General features: G+C 38.6%; 1 protein-coding gene across 1 annotated transcript in view; it reads right to left on the bottom strand.

The window, feature by feature from the left end:
• The window catches only part of CWH43 (cell wall biogenesis 43 C-terminal homolog), a 28,866-nt gene that overhangs the window by 3,593 nt on the left and 781 nt on the right, over positions 1 to 24,492 (bottom strand). Inside the window, exons 2-13 of the mRNA XM_075150556.1 lie at positions 24,070 to 24,261; positions 20,115 to 20,235; positions 19,827 to 19,981; positions 18,288 to 18,489; positions 17,192 to 17,280; positions 15,037 to 15,291; positions 11,190 to 11,315; positions 8,901 to 8,980; positions 7,469 to 7,574; positions 4,664 to 4,799; positions 3,322 to 3,471; positions 500 to 644 (exon numbers count right to left, since the gene is read on the bottom strand). Coding sequence (XP_075006657.1) covers positions 500 to 644; positions 3,322 to 3,471; positions 4,664 to 4,799; positions 7,469 to 7,574; positions 8,901 to 8,980; positions 11,190 to 11,315; positions 15,037 to 15,291; positions 17,192 to 17,280; positions 18,288 to 18,489; positions 19,827 to 19,981; positions 20,115 to 20,235; positions 24,070 to 24,261 — 1,757 coding nt within the window. The remainder of the gene's footprint in view (positions 1 to 499; positions 645 to 3,321; positions 3,472 to 4,663; positions 4,800 to 7,468; positions 7,575 to 8,900; positions 8,981 to 11,189; positions 11,316 to 15,036; positions 15,292 to 17,191; positions 17,281 to 18,287; positions 18,490 to 19,826; positions 19,982 to 20,114; positions 20,236 to 24,069; positions 24,262 to 24,492) is intronic.

The raw sequence follows: 24,492 nt of genomic DNA, 5'->3' as shown, positions 1-24,492 counted from the left end.
CACAGACAAATCAGACAACTTTTTGACATCTCCTGACAGAAAACCAAACTGCCAAACTCAGTTTTAAAACAAAAGAATCACAGAATTAGAGGTTGGAAGGGATGTCTGGAGGTCACTCACTCCCAACTCCATGCTCAAAGTAACTTCAAGCAGGTTGCTCAGGGCCTTATGCAGCCAACTTTTGAATATCTTCAAGATGGAGATTTCACAGCTTCTCTGGGCCCCTGTTCTAATGCTTGACAACCCTAACCATGATTTTTTTTTTTTCTTCTTCTAGTTTCTAACTGACATTTCCCTTGTGGCAACTGCTGTCCACTGCCTCTTGTCCTTTCACTGTTTAACTCCACCTTCTCTATAACATGTCAAGTAGCTAAAGACTGTATTTGAAAATGTGCATGTATTTTCTTACATGTCTAAGTTACCAATTTGAAATATTAAGCTGAATGTTTCAAATACATATTATCTCTAACTGCTAAAAGAAGCAGGATTTTTACATTACCTGGACATTTCCATTTTCTATTAATTCAGTATAATCTCTGGATCCAGGAGCTGAAGTGATGTATCCTAGAAATACAACTTGCTTAGAGCTAGTCTTCAATAGGTTTGAAACAGCTATAGCCTGGAGTTTTCTGTCCAAGTCCTCTCTGAAATAAATGGAAAAGTCTTTAACATATATACATTTTAGCTTAGAATCATTGTGCTATAACATAGTAAACCACAAATGAATCTGACACCTTTTTCATTGCTCAGTATTAGAGAGTATGAAAGTTTACAGAAAGCTCACTGATTCAAAATGATCACTATGTTTGATAAAAGCCACATGGTCATGGTAAATGTAATTAGGATTCTCTTTCTAACCGTTATAGGAACAACTTTTTCTATTACTGTTTTGTTTTTAATACTGATCTCACCACTAGGAAATGTGAATGTGCGTGCTTTGGTTATCTGAGACTTTGTCTCTGCCTGCACTTGAAATTTAATTGTGCCTGCGCAGAGTGGTGCATAACAAAGATCTCACATGCTAACAAAACTTCTATGATGGTCAGATCATGGTAAATATAGTCTTAAAGTCTGGGTCACATAATTTATGAAATATAACTTAAGAGCTACGTCATCCCATTAACACTACTTAATGACATTCGGCAGGTATTCTGCATCTCTTTAACAAGATTTACACAACAGTTCCAACACGACCAAAAGTGATAGCATAAGTGGAACCTGGTAAAATACTGTATTGGATCCCATTCCCTGTCCTTGGATTTGTCATAACATAATGTAAAGGCAGTTCTCTTTCTATGATTCTTCATGTTAATAACTTTAAACAGTTGTGCAAAGCACGTTCTCTTCTGTATTTTGGTAGATTGGGCTAGATACCATTGAGACAGGGAGTTGATTTTGGAATCTGTAATCCCAAAAGAAGACAAGAATTTAAATGCTGCTATGCTTTCTAAATAGCAGTACTTCTGACTGAAGCAAATGCATTAGGGAGAAAGAGCACAGACAGGAGACAAAAAATCCCAACCATTTAAACAGAAGCCTGACCTAGATATATGTAAAGTTGCCTGCTCAGCTAGCTGCTCTTTCCAGAATTACACCTTTCCAGAAGATGGGTTCTTTCAAATGACACAGGCATTGTTATATTACCACATTTTAAAAACAGTCTTTAACAAAATCTGTGGTTATCCAGCAAGATATAGTTTATGTCATCCTAAGCAGCAGATGAAAAAAGATGAAAACCAAGGAGTTGTGTGTGCCATTTAATTACAAATTCATTCACCTCAAAACACAATCTAATTTGCACTCATTTCCCATGTGTCTCCTCCTATTTCCTCCTTCATCTTTATCTCATCTCTCTGTGAGGGGGGAATACAGTGCTATTTTCTTCTACTTTGACAAACTTTCTCAGAGGCAGGACTAATCATTTGTGTGAGGCAGAGAATGAAATTCCTTTCTAGAGTTCAGATTGGGAGTGGTTTCTGACAACTATGTGTGTTTAGAAAAATGGAAATCTATAAATTTGCATGCTTGGAGCACAGCTTCTACACAGGGGAAGGAAATGGGGAAGCTCAGTATGGGATAATGAGAATTCCTACTGCTTTCTGAGCAGCTTCTTTGTGTATTATATTCTGCACCCAATCCATAAATTTGCTTCTCCATGAATTATAACAAATATAAAAAAAAGTCCAAATCTTACTACATAATCACAAACATACTAGACACTGCAGCAAATAAAATAGAAAATACAGCCACATGCAGCATCACAAAACTACCCCTTATCAATATTCATTACACACAAGTAATCAAGACATTGTTTTAAAGAACTGAAATCTTTTCCATCGCATATTTGAGTTATTGGTATAATTCTTCCTTTCAGAATCCAGGGATTAGATTTCATATTTCCAGTCATATAGGCAGAAGGACACTGAATGGATATTTTTGTTGCTGTTTCAACACCGTCATGGAATCATAGAATCATTCAGGTTGGAAAAGACCTTTAAGATCATCGAGTCCAACCATAAACCTAACACCGCCAAGTCCACCACTAAACCATGTCCCTAAGCACCACATCTACACGTCTTTTAAATACCTCCAGGGATGGTGACTCAACCACTTCCCTGGGCAGCCTGTTCCAATGCCTGACAACCCTTTCAGTGAAGAAATTTTTCCTAATGTCCAATCTAAACCTCCCCTGGCGCAACTTGAGGCTGTTTCCTCTTGTCCTATCACTTGTTAGTTGGGAGAAGAGACCGACACCCACCTCACTACAACCTCCTTTCAGGTAGTTGTAGAGCATGATAAGGTCTCCCCTCAGCCTCCTCTTCTCCAGACTAAACACCCCCAGTTCCCTCAGCCACTCCTCATAACACTTGTGCTCTAGACCTTTCACCAGCTTCGCTGCTCTTCCGTCCTTTCTTGGGGGTTTCAGAATTGTTACTTTTTATTGTCCATTAATGCTATCTATCTGTAACTGTAACCATCTGCACTCATTGTGGAATGTAACAGATATATTCCACATGCAGAAAGTCAGAAGGATGCTATCCTGCACTGAGATGTATCTGTAGCCCTATTACTTGTTGTGGTTTTGCAGAACTGTATCTTTATCTCTCTAGTAAGTCAGATATTAGGCCCAGCTGATGCATTTGTCCCTTTTAAAAAATGCTTCAAAATTTTAAACCCGTACCTATGTCATAGTATTTTCCTCCAATGTGTTTTGTTAGAACCAGTATTACAGCAGCAGATTTCAAAGGGTACAAAAGAAATCCCAGAAGTTCACAAATTACAACTTTGCACAACATATGTAACAATAAATAAAATACACACTCTTCATTTCCAAAGTGGGCGACAACAAAATCAACCAGTTTCCCTGTGAAGTTGACAGTCATGGAGATGGCAGGTGCAATCTCTCCCTCTGGAGATGGAAGGAGGTGATGGGTAGATTTTACAATTGGATACCTTGATAGCGCCATAATCCTACATGAGAAGAGGGAAACAGTTACATTTTGTAGTTCACAAGCATCACAAGCATGAACTAAGCAGATAAATGTGAGCAGAAGACTAATGGTCACTGAACTCAAACTATCAGACCAGAACACAAACCATCTCTAGGGGATTTTCTGAATTTAGAAGGTTTTCCTCTAAAATATTACTTAAGTACATGTCTAAAAATGTATTGGCAAATTCATTCCTACACTAAGAAATACCATTCCATACATATCAATTCTTACACTGAGCCTTTCAAAATCAGCATCTTCAGCAAAACAGAATTTTATACTACCAGTAATTAAAATGTATTTTATTAGAAGTAGAAGCAGGTAGAAATACATCTTTAAAGTGGGAGATTTCTCATTTTCTCAGCTTCTGTTTGGAACCAACCTTAAAACCATTGTCTATCAGGTTTTTCAAAATATTTCAAGAAGAAAATTTCAGAGAATGGCTTTTGTGCCCCGTTCTGCATCACTTAAAGACACAGGCTCTGGAAGAGGAAAGTTAATAAATTCCCCTCACGTATGGCAAAAATTAAATAGCCATTGCAACATCACTATGAAGTTCTATCTGCCACAGAGATCTGCAGATCCTCCTGGAAAAAAAGCCACATCATAAGCCACTATTTTCCAGAGGGCAAAGATATTCAAAGATATGCAACTGGTAGTTGGTGAAGCATTAAAGTAAAATCAGACACAAGGAGTCTGGTCAAACAGACATGTGGCTTTCTACGCTCATTGCCCACTATACAAGCTGGATTTAATGAATTCAAAATTTCTAATAACTCCAGGTGCAGTTATATTTTCCAACTGCTATCACATTTTTAAGTCTAAAATCTAAAGTTCTCATAGCCCAAACCAAAATATTGAGAAAAGCGAATCAGATACAGTACTTAGAACACCAGACTTCCAAATCTGTACATTAAGGGGCAGGATGCCATTCTCTGCATCACCAAAGCCAAAGTAGCTTACAGGGGCAGGCATCAAAAACTGATCATTTTTAACAATGAGAAAACTTCATCTCCATTACATTGTACTGCTAAGGAATTAAAGCATGTTCTTAAAGGCAAGCTCCAACAAGCGATTACGGTGATGATTATTCCAATTATTCTTTGCCCGTGTCCTAGTGGAGTTAGTATTTACATTTATTTACTGTCACTGTGCATGTAAAGATGACTCACCCCCAAGTGTGATCTCTTGTGCTTGGACCAAAATCTGTGTAAAATCCTAGTCTTTCTCCTAGCCACATTGTTGGATCGTTGTTCCCAATGAATGGTTTAGAGGCATCACTCTCTATAATAGTGATAAAATCTGCACCTAAAACGGGGAATAAAAAAGAAAATATTTCCAAATTTATAACTGTGACCTATAAATGCGATTTATACATAACTACATAATGTTGTCCTTTCCCTTTTGATTACACAGGGATGGACGCCAGCCCTTCAGGAGTCAGTCGGGGCAAATCTTACGCTGGCAACAAAGTCATGCCCAAACTTTCAGTCACTGTCAGCTACACAGCCTCTGATGGAGAGATACTTAATGTCTGGATGCCTTAGCTCCTCCCTGGTGCATAATCAGACACACATGAGCTGCACGGTACAGCTGGCCTGCACATACCTAGTGCGGACCGTTTCAAAAACGTTAGACATAATGTGCATACACAGATTAACAGCACAGTAGCGAGTCTACTGCTTTCATCTTGATGAACAAGCGCTACACAGCACATCTGGGCTTACCTTCATCTACCAAATCCTATTCTGCTCCCAAGGGTCCAGTGCAAGAGAGAGCAGGTTGCTGCCACCAAAACAATTAATCAGCCCACAGCAATTAGCATCAGCCCCAGGCATGGTAGCAAAAGCATTCCCAGTCCTAGTGAATTGTTGACCATCCACAGCCACCTCACTTTCTCAGGGCACTGTGGTCCCTCCCTGTTTACATACTGAGGTGTGGTTTTGTCAGGGGAACATGACGGGTTCCCCTATATATTAGCTGCAGGGTACAGGAAGGTCCTTCAAGGAACTGGCAGCTAAGCAAGACCTACCCATGCAAGCTGGCCACAGGCTGGCTGAACCATCACGGCTCAGCTTGAGCAGCAGGTCAGTACGGCTGCAGCAGCAACAAGTGCTCCCTTCTTGCTGTGATTATGCTCCCCTTGGAGTGCTCTCCTACTCTAGAAGGCAGATCAAGTCACCACTTCATCCGCAGCCCTTCTATAAGGAATTAAGACCGCTCCATCCAGCACCACTCTTGCCACATAAGACTTTTTGCTTTTGAAATATCTTATTTAGCACTATGAAAGCAATGTTAGCAGGCAAAATGGTAGCTCAGAGTACTTTTAAGTGGATTCCCAGATTTTTGCTTCTACATCATTAGCATACATGCTGGCCACAGAAACAATGACTGAAACCATTGAGAAGGGTTGATGTTGGTTGCCTTCAGGGCAGACAGGAGCTCCAGTCACAAAGGCCATTACATGTTGCATCTTCACTATTCCAACAGAGAGAAGATGAGCCCAAGGAAGGCACACCACCACACCTTTAAAGATAACCCCTACGCTGAAGAAGTTAGCCACTCTTTCCTCTGTGGCTCTAACAATCAGCTCCTCTTCTTTAGCAAACAAATTGTTTAAGAATCTCCAGCTTAACTCTGAATGCATTAATGCATTTCCTGGAAATGTTCATATGGTATTTTATACAACAATATACATGTAACATGAAACTCCAGAACACTGTTTCTAGCAATCAGGAATTAAGATTTATTCATTTATATTTTGGAATTTGCTGCCTTTTTAACTTACCAATTGCTTCTTTTAGAAATGATACTTCATAACCACAAAGAAATGCTCAATGGACATAACCAGGTAAATCACTTCCTAATATTCATGAATTTAAACTATAGGTACCAGAAATAAATGCATTCATTACAGTTAATAAATAAATATGCAAAGATTAAATAAATACTCAGACATAAGCCATGAGTTATGGAGTCACATATGTACAAGAATGCCCCAAATTTCAATCCATCAAATGTCCCCGTTGTTTTCTCGTATCGCTAGACAGCCTACAGAGCTCAGCCCTCTGAACCTTTGGTTTCAGGACAACAGAGTGAATGATGCACAAATCAGCCGGTTCCATCTTCTAACTCCTGAGCACCTCTGCCACAAAAATCAAGGCTTGCACAGCAGCACCTGTGTCAGTGCCTTCCCACTGCTTGGGTCTGCCAAGCTGCTTGGGAGTTGCCCTCAGCTGCTTAAAATCTTAAAGTGGCAGCTCCCAGTCTTCCCTATCTCAAGGGTATCACAGAGATCAAGTAACACCTGTAAGCACCACTGGTCAATTCCTTTCAATGCACCCTGCAGCAGCACTAATCTTTGGTCCAAATTCTTCATTTCCTATAGCTAATTTTCCAACCAAAATCCTGTCTATGAGCAACAGGTTCTAACCCTTCTTTACAGTAAAATCATGACAACTCAGCCAAGCTACAGTCGCTATTTTTCTTTTATAAATTGCTCTGGCTCAGTGATGGAAACAGACTTGTCTGTTTCTCCTCTGTACACCTTGTTCAGGGCATTTTAATCTCAGACCCTTTAGGAATTATGTAATGCTTCACATCTAAAAAAGGCACAGAGAAGTTATAAAACATTAAATTTGATTTTAAAGGATATTTATCATTATTTCGTTTATGCAAAGAGTTTCTCTATAGACAAGTAACTCATCAGCAATATGAGAAAAAAATCCAAATAATAAACAAAATGTTTCCTCCAACCAGAAACCTCTTTAAAATATATTTTAAAAAAATTATCCCCTCTGCAAATGGCTTTTTAACAGAAATTATTGTATTGGAAGAGCTCACAAATTCAGTAAAAAGCCACTAGACACAGGTCCTTGTGTTAATGCAAGAATGGACTCAGTTACCTAGCAGCTGTTCTTCCTTCTGTCTCTTCAGATGAACCCTCTCAAATATAAATGAAGTGGGAAAAAAGTTACCTGTCTGATTAAGCAAATTAGCTGATCCTTCCAAATTAGACCATCCTTCATTGTCATATGCAAATCTAAAAGGCCAGATCATAGCAGAGAAGTCTCTTTTTGGAACCTCAAAACAATAAATGGAAAAAAAGTCAAGTACAATTTGACTTTTATGTATTATACCTTTGCAGTCAACAACATCAGATACATGGTGCCATAAAAGACACGCAAGAAGAGATGTTTTAAGCAACATATTTTCCTGAGAAAGTTGTCAGGATTACAAAAGACTTTAGGTATTTTTGAGAAAAATCTGCCATTAACAAGAGGAGAAAAGTCATCATAGTTAAAATGAATTTGTACAAATAACAGTAAATAAATGAACATGAAAGAGGCTACAAATTTTTTCATCTTTCTAAGAGGAACTACCCACTTTTTTCCACATTCTAAGGTACTACAAACCTGGATGAGTTCTAAAAAGAAAGCCAACTGTGTATGTCTGCGTGCGTGTGTGAATACGCACGTGCGTGCGCACACTCACGCAATTTTTACTTAGCTCTCGTCAGCTTTTCTGCATCTTTTCCTGCATTTGTCAACAGTGATTTCTCTAACAAAAGAGTTACCAACAGGAATACACGTCAAGAGCAAGTTTCAAAGGACTATTTCCGAACTGCCACCGAAAGAAAAAAAGTCTAATTCATAATTGCAACCACATGCATCAAAAATTCAATTTTATATTAGTAATTAATCAAATCGTAGAATGGAAACATGTTAACTTATATCTGATTAAAACAGCTCTAATTTTAAATTAAAATTACTAAATATGCAAGCAACACACTTGGACAACTTGTAAGTAATCTAAATGCTAAGCTTTGCAAGCATTAAGCATTTTAATTGTTACTATCATTGCAATATCTAATTTTTTGACAGATAGAAAACTGGAATCTTCCGATTTTTATCCAATTTCGTAGCTAGTCTAAGTCTAATCTAAGTCAAACAGCTTTTCAGAGAGGTTCAATTTAGAGTTATGCATATAAATACAGAAGCATAGAATTCCTTCAGCTGGAAGGAACCTCAGGAGGTTATCTATTCAAACTTCCCTGATATAAGATCAGGCTGCTAATAGCATTGTCCAGAAAAGTTTTGAATACAATTAAAATAAACTCATTTATAAAAGTAACATTCAAATTGAATGTATGAGGCAAGCGTGTCTCAGTTTTTCAGAATATTTTTTTCCTTCATAGCAGCACTATAAATCTCCAAAGACCTAGACATTTACGCATTCAACATGAATTTACAAATTAAACTTTTTGCATCTTCATTTCTGCATTATTGTTGCTGAATACTTGGATACTGGTACAAAGACTTCTTCAGCACCAACCAGCACACCTAAGATATCACACATGCATTTTACTGTATATTTGAAAGTTACCCTTTTCACAAAGACACTACTCACCCCTTGGCCCAACTTCTTCTGGTAAGTTTTATAACGTAGACCCAATCCTAGCAAACCAACACCAACAAACAGCCACAATACTTGAAAGAGAGAAACACAGAAAAGTTGTTTTTAAAGCAAGAGAAAATAATGTTATTATTGCAGTTAAACAGAACTGGCTACACTGTCATTCTAAGGTGTGCTATTCATAAAATGGGGAATGTATGCGTTTAAGTTTCCGCATATGCCAGTGATAACATCATTCCAAAGTAGTGTACTTAAGGGTATCTATATGTGTGCAGAATACCTATATGTGTGCAGATACACTTACATTCTCCAAAACACAACAGGCTGAGCAGATATAATATGCCAAAACTCCTTGGAATATTTATGTAAAAATGATAAAAATGAATTCATTATAGGAGATGAGTAAAAGCATCATGTAAACCTTGCAGTGTTTTCCTCTCTGTGTTCCAGGTGTGCATTTGTAGTACACAATTTTATATTAATACGATGTGTGGAAGAAAATTTAGTTTACTTTGCAAGCCTTTACATGTCAGAAAGATGTGATCCCTGCCAGACCTCCAGAGCTGTCCTTTCTTTGACACATTCTTGGAAAGGCACTGTGGCTTCACAGAATGCAAATTCAGAGCTTTCCCATTGCTCCTGTAGCCTTCCAAATAACCGCAGTGGACACTTAAGGGCTCTCAGGGTTTGGCACGCTGTAATTTGATGATCAAACCTCTCTGCAGTTATTTCATTTACACAGTGGCATACGGTATCTACAATGATTTCAATAACGCCAGTTTATTCTTTCATCAAGTCTGTAAACAGATACGTAATTATTTTTATGCAAGTTTTCTGGAACAATTTTGTGTAAAATTGAAATAAATTTTACCATGCATTTTGACAGAAGAAAGGACATGCTGTTTACATTAGTAAATGTCAAGCAATTTCATACTCTGCCAGATGCAAAGGTGCTTGAAGGGAAAGCTGAGAAACAATACAAGTCTGGGCATGATGAGGAAGTACAAGAGTTACTGTTGCAATGTCACAAAATTAGCTGAGCAAGAGCTGTGCTTTGTGACAGACAGTACTTTGAAGTATTTACTCACTTTTCAGAAATGTCTTTGAATAGTAATATTTAAACTACTTGCACTGGTGCTCACGTTGCCTCTCACACACAAACTCTCAGAGGCCACATTCTTCTGGCCCCTGGGTATATAGGCTAAAGACCTTCATAAAGATTTCAGAAACAGCCCTGAAAAGATGGTGAAGCACTATGGTCTCCGCTTTCCAAATGAGGCAAAATGAGGTACGCAAATGATAAGTGATTTCATCCAAAGTCACAGAGGAAAAAAAGATGCAGGAATTTGAACCTTCAGCATCCTGATCTCTGTAGGGTTAAGCATGTCCCAACGCCTAGCAATATTTTTCATTTACCAAACTTCACAATATTGACAGACTTCTTTCTTCGAGAAAGTAAGCTAACAATGAAAACAAATCTGAAGCTCAAACGATTGTAGAGAAATACTTGAAAACATCATTTGGATGGATTCCAGAGGTTTATAAGCCAAAAAGCGGAAAAACCTCAAAGAGTTTCTCTTCAAAACCTAAGGAAAAAAGCAGACCTCATACATATCATCAGGAAAGCTGGGATCCCTAGGCATAGTTCACAGGCAGGAGATGACAAAGGTTTCCTGAAGATAGGCCTGGTCTGAATGTGCAGCAGGGCATCAGGATTGTGTAGTGATGTCAGCCACAACAGGCTTTGCAGGACGGCCTCCTCACGCAGGAGGAGCGTCTGATGATACAGCAGCCCCTGGGCCAGCCAAGACCCATCCCACTGCCAGCCAGCTCACACAGCCCCATAAAGGGTGTCACACCGAACTGCTTCAAAATCAACATACCGAATGGGCTGAGAAATCATTCATCTCTCTTGTATGCACATGTAATAAATCCCAAGATCCAGAGAGGCCTCCTCCTCAACTCCCAAAATGAAATCACAAATGATGCCAAATCCATTTTTACATTTTCTTTTTTCTCCAGTTCATTTTTTTGGTCTCCATTTAACATACTCCATGAGGAATAGCCTCTCTGTCAACTGTAATCATAGTGAATCAGCTCCTCAGTTAGTATATGTCATCATTAAAACTGGAACTAGGGCAATACCAACTACAAGTCTGGCTCTAAAACTAGCACCAAAAAAACATTTCTAAAGCATCTGAGCAAAACAGTCCACCGCGTTACTCTTTTTGCTCAGACAGTATTCCTAGAGCCATGGAAGAAAGGAAGTAAAATTATACTTACGTAGTTTAATATAGTTTTTACTCTTTTTGAATAGTGGTTTTTGGTTGCTTTTCACTTCAAAGATAGAGCTAAGGTCTTTCTTGGGTCCTGTTAGAAAGACTACCCCAATACATAACATTATAAACCCTGTAAAAATATAAGTCATTAGTTTTTTCATAGAGCTTTAACATATTAAACATTACTTATAAATGCACCATTTCTAAATGCCCAGTTGTTGTGTTATGTTCAACCTCATGGCTCCAACAGCAAAGACAATTCAAAGCACAAACACAGATAAATGCCATACCCAATGTAGTAATGCAGGCAATATGAGATTTATTGATAGACAAGATCCTACTTATTGTCACAGTATTCACTTCAACTATGCCTGCAGCACTTCAAAAATTTTTAATTTACACTGTTGTACTTGTTGACATAAGCATTGCTTCCAACAAAATGAGCTAGTGACATTAAACATGCCACTAATGATAATATTTTTTAAAATATTTCAAAATAGTAGTATTGCAATAAGAAATCAAAGCTAAAAGATTATTTAAAATGCCACTGAACACCTGTTTCACACAAAAATAATCAAGTTCAAAATTGTACTGTTTGGTTTGGGTTTTTTGTTGTGGTTTTTTTTTTTTTTTCCAAATAAGCTGCTGCTAAGATTTAATAGACCTGAAACAGCCTTATTAAGCCTGCTTTGTGCTGATGACTGAAGAGCAGACCTAATAGTAAAAGTATCTAGCCAAAGACCCCTTCACATTATGAACTCTACTCTGGACTACGGTGGGCTCCAAAATACAGTCCATCTTTGGGTCTTTCACGCTGAGCGCTAATGCAACTGACGCTAATGCAATTTACAGCTGTTCTTGCTCTTCCCTTGCAACCCAGCAGCCTAAGGATCATGATATTGCCATATAACTTTGTGGTCCCCAGCATCAGGCTGCATTGGGTGCTAACCGAGCTATCCTCAGAACCTGTCTCATTATTCACTATGGAAACGCAGAGATGTTTTAACTCCGCTGGTACTACTGGGTCCCACTACTACACATTTTATCAGGCTGCTTCTGTTAGTGAAATATTTGTTTAAAGCCATGTTTTCCCTTCCTCCATTCATGTACCAATTGGGAGCACAATAAAAACAAAAATATTTTAATCCTTTGATCTGGGGCAAAGTAGCAAATCTTCCAGCAGACCTCCCCACCTTTGTGTATCCCAACACCAACTTCCACAGAACCTCAAGCACACTTAGCCAGCACTCTCAAGCAAAGATTGACTTGCACGAGAGTTTCAGGGTATTACATTAAAAAGGTTAGCACATGGTAGATAAATCATGCTAAAATGCTTCCAGGCCCCTATGGAAGCTCCCAGCTCAGCCCAGTGCTTTCAAAGTTTACTGGAATTAACCTGGACAAGAGCAATTAAGTTACACCTACATGCTACAGAACCTTAAAATAACAGCTTGATGAAAAAATACATTGTTGATGGTAAATGTCTATTATCTTTGCAAATGAACTGCTCTGTCACCAAGGTACAAGTAACACATTTTTATATAGGAACTACAAAAGCAACAGTTTGTTCTAAAACAGCGTAAGCAGACCGCAGCAGGTTGGGAGGCCGGTTTAACATGGCAGCATCTTGTATTCTTGTGCTCCAGAGCCAACAGAAGCAGCAGTGCTTTTTAAGAATAGACAACTAAGCACACCTGTAGATACACTTTAAAAGCTAGCAAGCGACTTCATGCACTAACTGTTGCAATGCACTGTGATGATATCTTTTCTTTTCAGTAGGTAGTCCAGACCAATAGTACAAGCTCTTTTCCCATCCCTTATGAGCTAAAGGATCCAATTACCCACAAAGAAAATGTGGGAGCACAATGAATTGGATAAGAGCTCTGCTGGAGAAGGTATACGTCCTTAATATCTTTGTGGCATAGTTAATTAGCTACAGAAGTCATGTTTTATTTCAGAGTTATAGCTGAAGATGAAATAACCATTACTCAGTATTTTCTTATTGCCCTTACTTGTTACATCAGTTGTAGTGAAAGTTTGCAAACCAGGAAGCTGGGTCTAGTGCAATGAAAAAGGAGGCATTTTGTGCCTTTATTTCTCAAACCTTTCTCAAAGGGAGACTGATTCAAAGCCATTAAAGTGGATGGAAGACCAGGGATCTGACCCCTCAGCATTATGTTACATCACAGTGAAGCAGCACAGAAGTTTTGAATATAATGATCTTACTTTCATTGTCACTTTTCCTGGTGCAGTTCCCTACCCAAACCACGGCAAGAGAAAGGCAGGATATTGGACAGGAGGAGAAAGCAAGAAATAGCACTTGCACCTGAAAGAAACCAGAAGAAAACAAGCAGTTTGCCAGAAAGCCAAGCTGTAAGGGAAGAAGCGCAGCAACAAATACACAATCTCACGGTATAATTTGCAAATATTTGATAAGCAATGGGATGACATCAAAAAGACAGAAACTGGATTCTCAGGTGGAATATAAACTCATGTAGCACCATCAGCCAAGACAGGTTCAATTCACAGTTTTTTTACCAAAGAGAAAGTTAGGGCCATCTCTGTGTTACTATGCCGTGATCATGCCAGGGGAATTAATCACAAGTGTGTTTTTCAGAGGAAGTGACAGAAAGTGATTTTATGTAACAGCTTTTCTTCTGTCAAAGCATTACTCAAGAAAGCATTTGATACTCCTCTACCACATGCTTTCTTCATATGACTTCAAAAAATAAAACTAAATTAACTGAGCTAACTGTTTCTACGGATCCCCAGAGTGCTTTCAGGACAAAGAAAACCACAATAAATGTAATAGAACTCTCTTCAAAACATAATAAACTGAAACCCATGTGATTGCTGTAATATATGAAACACATATGGAGTGACAGAAAGCAGTTGCAAAGACATTTACGAAATCTAAAACCATTGGAGCAACAAGTCAAGCACAGCATTCATTAATCCTTTTCAAACAGAATATAAGATAATGCGTCACATTTTAAAACGTGCCACACACTTAGCCCAAGACAATGTTTGGCATTGTTTAAATATGATGAGTGAAATATGCTATTGAAACACATTAGTACCTATTAAGAAAATAATTCTGAAAACAAAACCAGAAAGGGCTGGTTTAATTTCCACCTCCCCCACCTTCACCAAGGAATCATTTTGCTAAAACCTTTCTATTTGCTCACTTCAATTCTTCCTCATTGGCAAATAACTGGCAATTTCTTTTCTTCCTCTCCTGTTTGCATGTTTCTGACACTGCAGGCTTATCAACATTCCTCCAAACATGCTGCTGTGTCCACAAAGCATAAGGTAGAGGCACATGGAAATGAAGCTCAGGTCTCAAACGCAGATTAGCTAGATCAGCAGGATGCTGCACTTTGCTCCTCAGAGCAAGGCTAAATAACGCACTGAATTATGTTACAGTACCAGGAAAACAGCCTTCATAAATCCCTGAGTTTCCAGAAACTACATTGTTACCTGAGGTACCATACTGCTATCTTAAGTAGCTAGCATATAGGTGCATTCACACCCTGGATTGCAGCCATATTTTTAGGGCGACTGATTAACAGATCTCTTCCTCAGTTGTGTACTGAGTTATCAGACTTTTTTTCACTTTTTCCCTCAACTGAATTCCATTTTCTGCCCACATTTTAAACTATTTCTAACAGTAAAGAAACAAGTAGATTATTTTTTGCATGTCTCGCTAATTTTCTCATAGAAACTCTTACCATAGTAAATCAAATCGAAGCTGAGCATTTGGAAAGACTATTTATACACTAGATACATCTTAAACATCTGGTTGAGGCTAAAGCAAGCATACTTATATTTGTTCATAGTCATAAACGTACCTAAAAGAAGATGGGAGCTTTCTCTAGCGTAAATTCCTCCAGGTACAAATTTATAAGCTGTACACCATACGCAGAAGAATAATTCAAGAACATAGGCAAACATGGCTGTACTCATAGCTTTCCCAGGATGCAGACAGCTAACAAAGCGTCCAGCCAGTTGAGGCCACACACACATAGTAAAGACAGCAAGAACGTTGCCTGCAACAGCAGCACTCCAGGTGTGTAAATAAAGGAGACCGGCCGAAGATGCTAAACCTGTGAAGGGACAGAAAAGAATAGAGTAAGTCACAGTCAGGTATATTATCTGCCACCTTCTTTTTCATATTCTGTCTAGGGAAAAAAGAGAGTCTGGGAAATACAACTGTGCTTTGCAGCCATGAGAACTGCATCACTAGAAGGACAGTTATTCCAAGCAGCCAAAGACAGCCTCTTACTTTTCCCAATATCTCGTTCTCTTAAAGATTGCCCATTCAGCTGAAAACAGTGCAGCAAAAAGACAGCAGAGAAACATCATCAAGAGCCAAAACTGAACAGTTTGGTTTTTTTTTTTCAAACACAGAGCTCTCCCAGCACAAGAGAGGGATGATGCAGTTTTTAAGAGATTAACAGGTCTGCCTGTTATGAACCTTCTTTAACATAATATAGAAAGAATCAAATAGTGAAGAGAAAACAAATCTTTCCTTGATCTTCTCTCCCTTTAGATAACCATAGGATGGGCAAGAAAACAACTATTAATCTTTTACGAACTGCAAGATCCTTGATTTATCATACTGTCTTTGACTGTGATGGGATTTGACCCCAAACAGAACATTAACAACCACAGAAACTCTTTATAACAGGACAACTTCATTCAAAAACTGTCTTGGAGGTAAGAAAATGTTTACTTTCACATCATGATAACAAATGTATAGAAACATTTTTAATATTTTACTCTTATGCATCAAGGTTCTGAGCATTTTAGAATTCAATGCTTGAACCAGCTAAAGAACCATTCTGTACTTGTTTTAAATTAGCAATGTGTGTACATCAAAAATCAAATGCTCATACTCGCATTACAATCTGCACACACATTTCTTAAAACTAACACCTGCACCAAAAGGTAAATTATTTGGGCAACTTAGTTTAAGCATTGACAACTCTTGTGCCTTTATTGTGGCTTTCCTGATATTTGACATTATATTTTTGTTCCTGACTAGGAGAAACTCAGTTTGCATTAAATTTCTTGTCTTCAAGGTTGTGGAAAATGACTTGAAAGTGTTGGCTCTTAAGTGGTCCAAAAGAGAAGGTGAATAAGAAAAAAGCAAAATATAACTCATCATTTCCTTTGGTCTTTGTATTTTGATATGTCCCAATTTATTATTTGTAGGAAGTACCGCTTTGTCTTCATGATATAAACATCTACAAAGAATTAGCTAAGGCCAGAAAAGAAGCAGATTTATGTTTTTATTAAAAAGCATTTATACCACTCAATTTCACTCAGATGGGCCTACAAATTAAACCAAGCTGCATCCATCCATCAATACTGGGAAGATATGAAAAACACACCTCTCCACAGTTCAAAAGCAGAACTATTTCCATCTCTTCCTACTTGCTCCATAGCATAGCTATTCCATCCTCCTGAAAATGGACGTCCAGATGCAGCACTTGAATCCCTCTTCCCACCACACAAGATCCACTGTACGCAGACTGATTCACAGATACGTTGCTCCAGCAGAACTGTTTTGATGTTCATACTATTTTATTGCCTGGAGATCTTGGCAACTAAGGAGACAGCAGGAAAGCTTGCCTCCAGGTGAACTGCTCATTAAATTACAAGTTATTGTGTCTCCTGCAGAATCGAGAGGCTTCTGTCATTTCAACCCCATAACCCTAGACGTAGCCTTACACAATGCAGATGGTGAGAACTGAGGCACTACTCGTGGGAACAGAACCTCAGCAGGGGCTTCTGAAGAGAACAACGCTGCTCTGCAATGGCCTGGAGATTTGGCCTGTAACCCTTAGTCAACTGGTCAGACGCGTATACTACAGTCAGTGACAGAGAAAAAGACGCTTTGATTAGCAATTGACTTTTCTGAGATGTGGTGTAGGGTCAGAGGGCTGGAATAAAGGGCATAAGGTAATAGAAACAAAAATTCTGCTCAGGATTTGCACCTACCTACAAGAAACCAGGCAAAACTCGTGACAGAAGACCAGCTCCAAAATGAAAGCATCAGTCCATGAGCTAGGCCCAACAGAACTGTACCTCTAATACAACAATAAGGAAAAAGAAATCACAAATTAATATAATTTTATAAACACCTGGTGTTGAAAAAGAAACTTCTAGACATACAGACAAGGATGCTTGGTAATATTTTATAATCCTTTTATTTTAAACAGAGCTCAATTTGAGCACAAAATATCTTTGTCTCACACCCTGCTACATTTTCTTCCCTTTACTGCACGTAAAAAACATCCAGTTGAAAATAATGGCAGTTTATCATAATGTATGAGCGAGCTATGTTCAGCAGCAGAAGCACTCCACTGAAGTACTGGGTACAAAAGGCAAAAAGAACTCAGAGAAAACAAGAGGGAGGAATCCACCCCAAACAGAAGTATTTTCTGCAAATAGGGGATCCTACAGCATCTAACATTACTATCAGTCTTGGGTAGCTCTTGTGTATACTAATTCCAAATTATTAACTACCTCACCTGCCACTACATGTAGTTGACTCAGAATAACTAATCTAGTCTCCTTCTACATTTTGGAACCCGGGTGAGCAACACACAGCATTAAGACTAAATTCTTACTAACCAAAACTTCTGCAGAAGTATATCTTTTAATATTGCACACAGTTTACTTTTTTTCTCTGCACGTATCTCTGATGTACACTATTTCCTACCATCTCCTCTCTGAAGTCAACTGCTAGATTCATTTACTGCATATTATAGATGCACTTCATTCAGAAGTCCTTGAACTTCAGTCCTAATTTAAAAAATGTTTTGCAATGTGGCAAATCAAGTTTTTTATTGCTGAAATAAAAATCATTCTGTATTAGAAAATTATAAGTTTTATTGGTATAGACACAATCATCAGAGGTACCTGAAAGCAAGAATGAATCCACAAGTCCTCTGTGTGAAGTACCTTGTACCCTCTTTATTCTGTGTAAGTCCTTATACCATCGTCTGGTTGAGTTTTAACCTGTCACCCACTACAGCACTGGCTTTTGATTACTGTTTTGTTTAATAATAATAATTAAAAAAAAAAAACTTACCCATATGGATTAGGATCTGGACCTGTATGTGGATGTCCACTTACTGCCCATCTAGAAATTAACGAGACCTCCCCAAATATCCACAGGGTGAGGAACATGAGGCTGCCAAAAGCAATCCCTGACAAAAGCCAATGAGGGTGGGAAACAGTCTCTCTAGCTGCATTACCAGTTTTGTTTGCCTCTTGTTTCCTCTTGTCTCCACCTAGAATAACAGAAATACAGCCGAGCAAACTGTCAAATCCTATTAGAAAGGGTTACTGAGAAAAAGAAATAGCCAAGATCACAAAATTACCAGAATAAATTACTGGCTCAGATACAAAAGCTAACTTATCTGATCATTCGTGGAAATTGATAACACAAAAAATCTCTAATAACATTCCTAGGTTTGTCAGGAAAAACTACTCAGCTTAAGTGTACAAAAATGGCAACCTGTCCATATGATTATTCTTCATACTACTGGAATTTAAATAATTAAATTGGCTTTGAAAATCAGCAGAAAAGTTATTAGAATTTGTTCAGAGGATTCTGTTCTCTGAAACTCTAAACTCTGATAAGAACAAAACGCAACACTTTCAAAGAAGCCAGAAATAAACTCCCTTTCTCCTCTCCTCCTTCTTCCATGCACTTTAGATCCTCTCTCATCTAAGGAGAAAGCAGCGCCTTTAATTGCATAGACGTATCGCTTTGTCACTAGGAAGAAGACAGATTCCCTTCCTAATCTCCGGTAGTAGATTCCCTTTCTAAATTATGATGAAAGCTCAGGCTTAATTTACGTCATGTAACGCAAGTCTACAAACAATACACATGATGTCAATTTATATCCACTTACACATAGATAAGGTCTTATCTTTCAATTCATTCATTCAGGTTATACTGAGAAGGAAGGAACTTCTGAGGATTTAACATGAGCTGCCTTAACTAACAAACCCAACCTCGCTGTCTTCCCTGGCAGTACCACCTTCACAGTTTTCAAGTGTGCTTAGCCTATGCCAGGCCCCGCTGCTGGGTACTCTGTCCAGATGCTCCAAGAACTCAGGCAAATTTTGACCAGGACAACTTGTCCACTCTTCCAATTCTTTCTGTTTATTTTGCCACACCAGCTCTTCTCCAGCTTTGCACTGTCTCCCTTTCTCTGTCAAAGGATATGCACTGGCAGAGAAATTCAAAGAGCAGACTGAATTAAGAAAATAACAGAAATACCACAGATGTTTCATGTTGGAATGAGGATAACCCATTCTGGTTTTATTGGTCTAGGTTATGCCTTTGTTTGCATTACTGTCACATTATTGATACTGTAATTAGTTGGCAGTTCCAACACCAACTCACTACAGCTCGTGTGAATTGTGATACCGATTCTGCCATGTTATGGGCAGATGGAAGTACCCCATGGTTTCCAAAATCTGCAATGCTCATGCACCAGGTCTAAAAACAGACCGTACTGGGGAAAAAAAAAAAACAAGTAATCAAAACCGGGTGATACATAGATAGGTATACCTTAGGATGTTTTCACAACTGCCATCTTTGCTGCAATATGCTTACCTAAATAAATTCGCTCCACTGCTGCTATAAAACCAATTGTCAGTATGACAGTATTGGCAGCTTGTGAGCTCCAGACGGGGTTTAGTGATGTATACCAGATGCGAAGAACAAGGAGCATTATCTTGCCTAGCATGAAACCCCATATCCTGATGAACCTATAAGAATCAGTTTTTGAAATAGTGATGCACTTGAGGAAAAAAAAAAAAACTTAACTTCTTGGAAAAAAAAAAGAAAACACCTTTTAATACAAAGAAATGTCAGTACAATCCCATTAGTATAAGAAAATACCTTTGTAAACTGTTTCCTGACCACCATGTTACTGTTTGAACCAGCAATGAGGAGGAAACACCTGCAGCCAAGATGAATAGTCTAATTGGAGCATTTGGTGCCTGGTATGATGCTAAGCTTCCTACAAACAAACACACACATGCAGAGGTTGCTTTAATGGGCAATAGAGATCAGGTAATAAGGATGTCCTGTGCATTAATTCAATCTTGTCTGTAATTCAAATGGCTACACCATTCATCTGAAAAGACATAACACTACACCTTTTTAAACAAACCAAAGAAATGTAGGTATGGATAGAAACTAGGTACATATGACATTATAGCAGTTACCATTTTCAGGAAAAAAAAAAAACAAGCAATTATCCAAGACTGCAGTGACTGCCTTCATTTAAGTACTTATGGTCATTGATCCCATAAATAGGATATATGGTTAAAATATCTAAGTACACAGATATTCCTGAACAGTGCATTTACATAACTCAAAAGCCATAAAATTTTATGTATGGTGACTGCTCATTTCTAAAAAGGGTATGGCTTTTGCCACAGTGCATTTACATAACTCAAAAGCCATAAAAGTAAGTGCACTGTGGCAAAAGCCATATCCTTTTTAGAAATGAGCAGTCACCATACTGCACGAGGATTAGTAGGCAATTGCCTTAGCAGGTGTGAACAAGGCTTTCTCTGGCCCAGTATCTGGTCTCAGAGTGGTCATTAGCAGCCTGTGTCATCTTGTTACTGGAAACTGTCACTCCCCCAGTGACTGAAAGGAGACCGTGCACATGCACCTCTGCCATTTCCCAGGGCACACTGACCTCACCTTTATCAGCAATTTTAAACCCTGCTAGGAGGTTTCCAATTCAAGTGACTATGGGTCACACACATTCTTGTAACTTCAGTCAGCGTGGCAAATTCTGGCCCAGGTCCAGTGACAAACAGCAGGAGAAGCAACATCGTTTTGCTACCAGCCATTTGCCAAGTGAGTATGAGTCAAACTTGAAGAGACGTTAAGCAAGGAAGGCCGGAAATGGAGCTGCTGATTCTGGCAATGCATGCCAGGAATCCTCCCACTGTCCCACTTGCTCATTCTGCTCAGAGTAAAAGATGCAAAGCTTAGAGCAAAGATGGTTAAATGAAATCAATGTGTGGTGAAGATGTACTTGTATGGACTTTAGCAGAGTTTGCATGTACAATGCACACAGACTTCTGTCGCTAAATTGTGCTGAAATCTGCAACTCTGCCTCTTCAAATCTTTCATCACCTGTGCTAGCCGGATTAAAGCTAGCGTGGGTTTGCCTACTTACAGTAGACACACCTTTTATTGCTAAGCAAGTACACCCAAAATGTAAATATATCTATCCAAACACGCAAATTTACTGTGTGTTGTCTGAAGACATAGATTCAAATGGACACTACCACAGGGGCAGTTCGTTGTTGGGTTGTTTGTTTGTTTTTTTTTTTTAAGTAGAACACAAAATCAAGTAGTATGAAAGGATACGGTAATTAAAACAAAAGTTTCAGAGAAAATAAAGCTTCCCGAAAAGGCAAAAAGAAAGATAATGATGAATAAGAGAAGAGCCTTTTCCATCAAGAACAAAAAACTCCAACCCTCTACATATTCTGGTTTTAGCTAAACATGAAGAATTTCCAGATTTTTTGATTGTGAAATCGAAGACTGAATATTTCCAGTGGAATGGGGTGGAGCATGCATGGGGTAGATTGTTCTGCCTGATTTTGTTCAACACGCTCCAGAGGAAGGCCATGGCCTTTCCAAGAAGGGAAAAAGATCAAAAAGAGAAAGAGGAAAAAGTGTTTAGATATGAAGAAGGAAAGAAAGCAGGAAGAATTGGGGAGTAGGAGACACAGCAGCATAGTATGATAGGACAGAAATAATTTAAAAGACAGAATGAGAACCAAGTAAATGGAAAGTCTTAAAACCCAGTGCTGCCTGTGCAAGGGCATCTGGATAACTTGAGAACCTGCAGTAGGGAGGCAAATAAAGAGTGAGAATTAACCACTGGCTGCTGAACTCCTTGCTGGAGACAAAGAGGATGAGGAACATGCTCTTACATCTTCCCCAAATGCTAATGCTCACTGTAGGGCAACAGGTGAGGAGAATATAGAGTAAGTACACTAGAGCTGGGAGAGAATACGGTGTAGACTTGCCAAGGGGTGGACAATATTAGGAGTGTTTGGGAGATGGAAACAGCAGAGGGATATGGTCACTGTGGGAACAGTTCCTGTTCAGGCAGGAATGAAGGGGAGGTCATATCTGCGTACAGCAAGCTGCGTACAGGTTAGCCCGAAAGTCAGGATGTGTACAGCTTCAGTCTCCCCATTCTCTGGAGTCCTTCTATGACCACCTCCATTAACACATCCTTTCCCCAGATTACTACTGAAGGTGCTAGCTTTTTGTTTGTAGTTAGTATCTTCAGGAGCTTGTGACTCAGGTGAAGCAAACAGGCATAAATCAACAGACTTTACACACCTTCATAGGCCTGTCGCTGCTCTTCACTTAGCAGATCAAGAATTACACACATTTAAGGGATTTCCATCTCTTTTGGCAAAGTGAACATAGCAAGATGATCTGAAGGACTCATCTTAAATAAATTTTGTGTTACTGTGGTATCTGAAGGAATGCAGGATGCAATTTGAAATGCTTACACTCATTACTAGTTTCTAAATTAGCAGATCTTGTAGAAAGCAATGCACTGAGCACTGCCGCAGAAAGCTGAAGTGGAAGACTCTGCTCACTGAAAAGCTTATTAAAAAACAACAAAAAAGTATTAGGATGGATATGACAAAAAGAGTAGAAAAAGAAAAGAACACGGTAAAGAACATCATCTAAACCGATGAAGCCAATGAGCTGTGTTCAGTTCTAATATTTTATTAGAGATAAAGAACAAGAATTCTTTTTAAAAATAAAGTCATGCAGCAAAAGTAAATAAGATGATCCTGTTCTGTCTTCTACCAGTAAAAGAAGAAAATTATATGGAAAGTGATTCTCTGATTATCATCTTATATTGATAAAAAGGAGCCAGGAACTGCTGCTTCTGAAAGAGAAGCCAGAAACTGCTGCTTCTGAAAGACACCAGTTAGCAGCAGCATTTTCCCTGTATGCGGGACGGAGACCTCTGCCTCCTCTGAGCTCATCCAGGTGTTGCAAACTCATTAGCAGTAACTTGCTTCTGAATGTTGCTGTAGCTGCCACACCTTCTCTCAAAAACTTTCAGAAAATCAACAAGAGCTAAGACTTGCACCAGTTAGCTGAAGACCAAAGAGGGAATCCCAGCAAGTCTTGGTTTAGGGAGGAGCATGTGGGATGGGTAGTGAGGCAGTTTTATCTTGAATATAAGATCAAACCTTCTTCCTGTGCAACTGACAATATGAGAGCCGTCTCTCACTCAAGATAAGCCTATAGCCCCATCAATATGCTACAGGCATATAGACACATTTAACAGAGGAAAAAAAAAAACATATTGACAACAAAAAAAATGCTTCAGAAAGTAAGTCTACCAAAAAGAACATTTCACTCACAACAGATTACTTTTACAATAGCCCCAAGCTGTTCTGTAACATCTCATCTCTACCCATTGTCACAGACACAGAACTGCTATACAAAAGACACCTGCTCTGCCGATCTCTGTGCAATATCGAAAACTTTTTTCCTATTGGGCATGACTTGTACTAATTCAAAAGCTTCTAGAAATAAAAGTGAAATGAGATTTGTTTTTAATTATGCAGTACTGGTCTAAAAACCAACACAATGGATGCAAAAAATTTTGCTCTGACCATATCTAAAAGCTCGAAAGAAAAAGAAAAGCATGAGTTTGGGAGAGCAAGAATTTCTTATTCCTCTCCCTTTTCAGAATCATCTGAATTTTGAAGCAATTCGGGATGTTTACTCTTAAGCCTTGATACCGAGATGGAATCTATAATTCACTATGGTGCATACTTACCAACCATAATCAATCTCAGAAGGGCTAGGATGTACTTATTGTTAGCCAACCTCCAAAAAGGGCCAATTATCAAGAATATTGGAGAAAAGAAGGCAACAGCAAAAACTTCTAGACCCGTGAGTGCCAGTGTCTGAAGGGGGAAGTAATAGATCATTGGTGGCAGTGCATGGTAAAGAGACCAAGAAATGTAGCCTAAAAAAAAAAAAAAAAAGAAAAAAAACCCATCATATATTTTCAACAGCATGGTTTCCTGGAGATTACTTAAAAATATACCATTTTATACTTCCAAATGTAGAATATCAAATGTATTTGAAAGTAGTTCAAGTAACAATAGCCACTTTCTGTGAAGAAACATTTGCTATTTCAAGTTAAATAAACACATTTTTCCAGGAAATAGAACGACGAGAAGAAAACAGCTCTTCC

This window comes from Calonectris borealis, chromosome 4, assembly GCF_964195595.1.
Source record: "Calonectris borealis chromosome 4, bCalBor7.hap1.2, whole genome shotgun sequence".
Classification (NCBI taxonomy): Eukaryota; Metazoa; Chordata; class Aves; order Procellariiformes; family Procellariidae; genus Calonectris; species Calonectris borealis.
The sequence above is the reverse complement of the archived record's forward strand: the minus strand, read 5'-3'. Positions and strand labels throughout refer to the sequence as shown.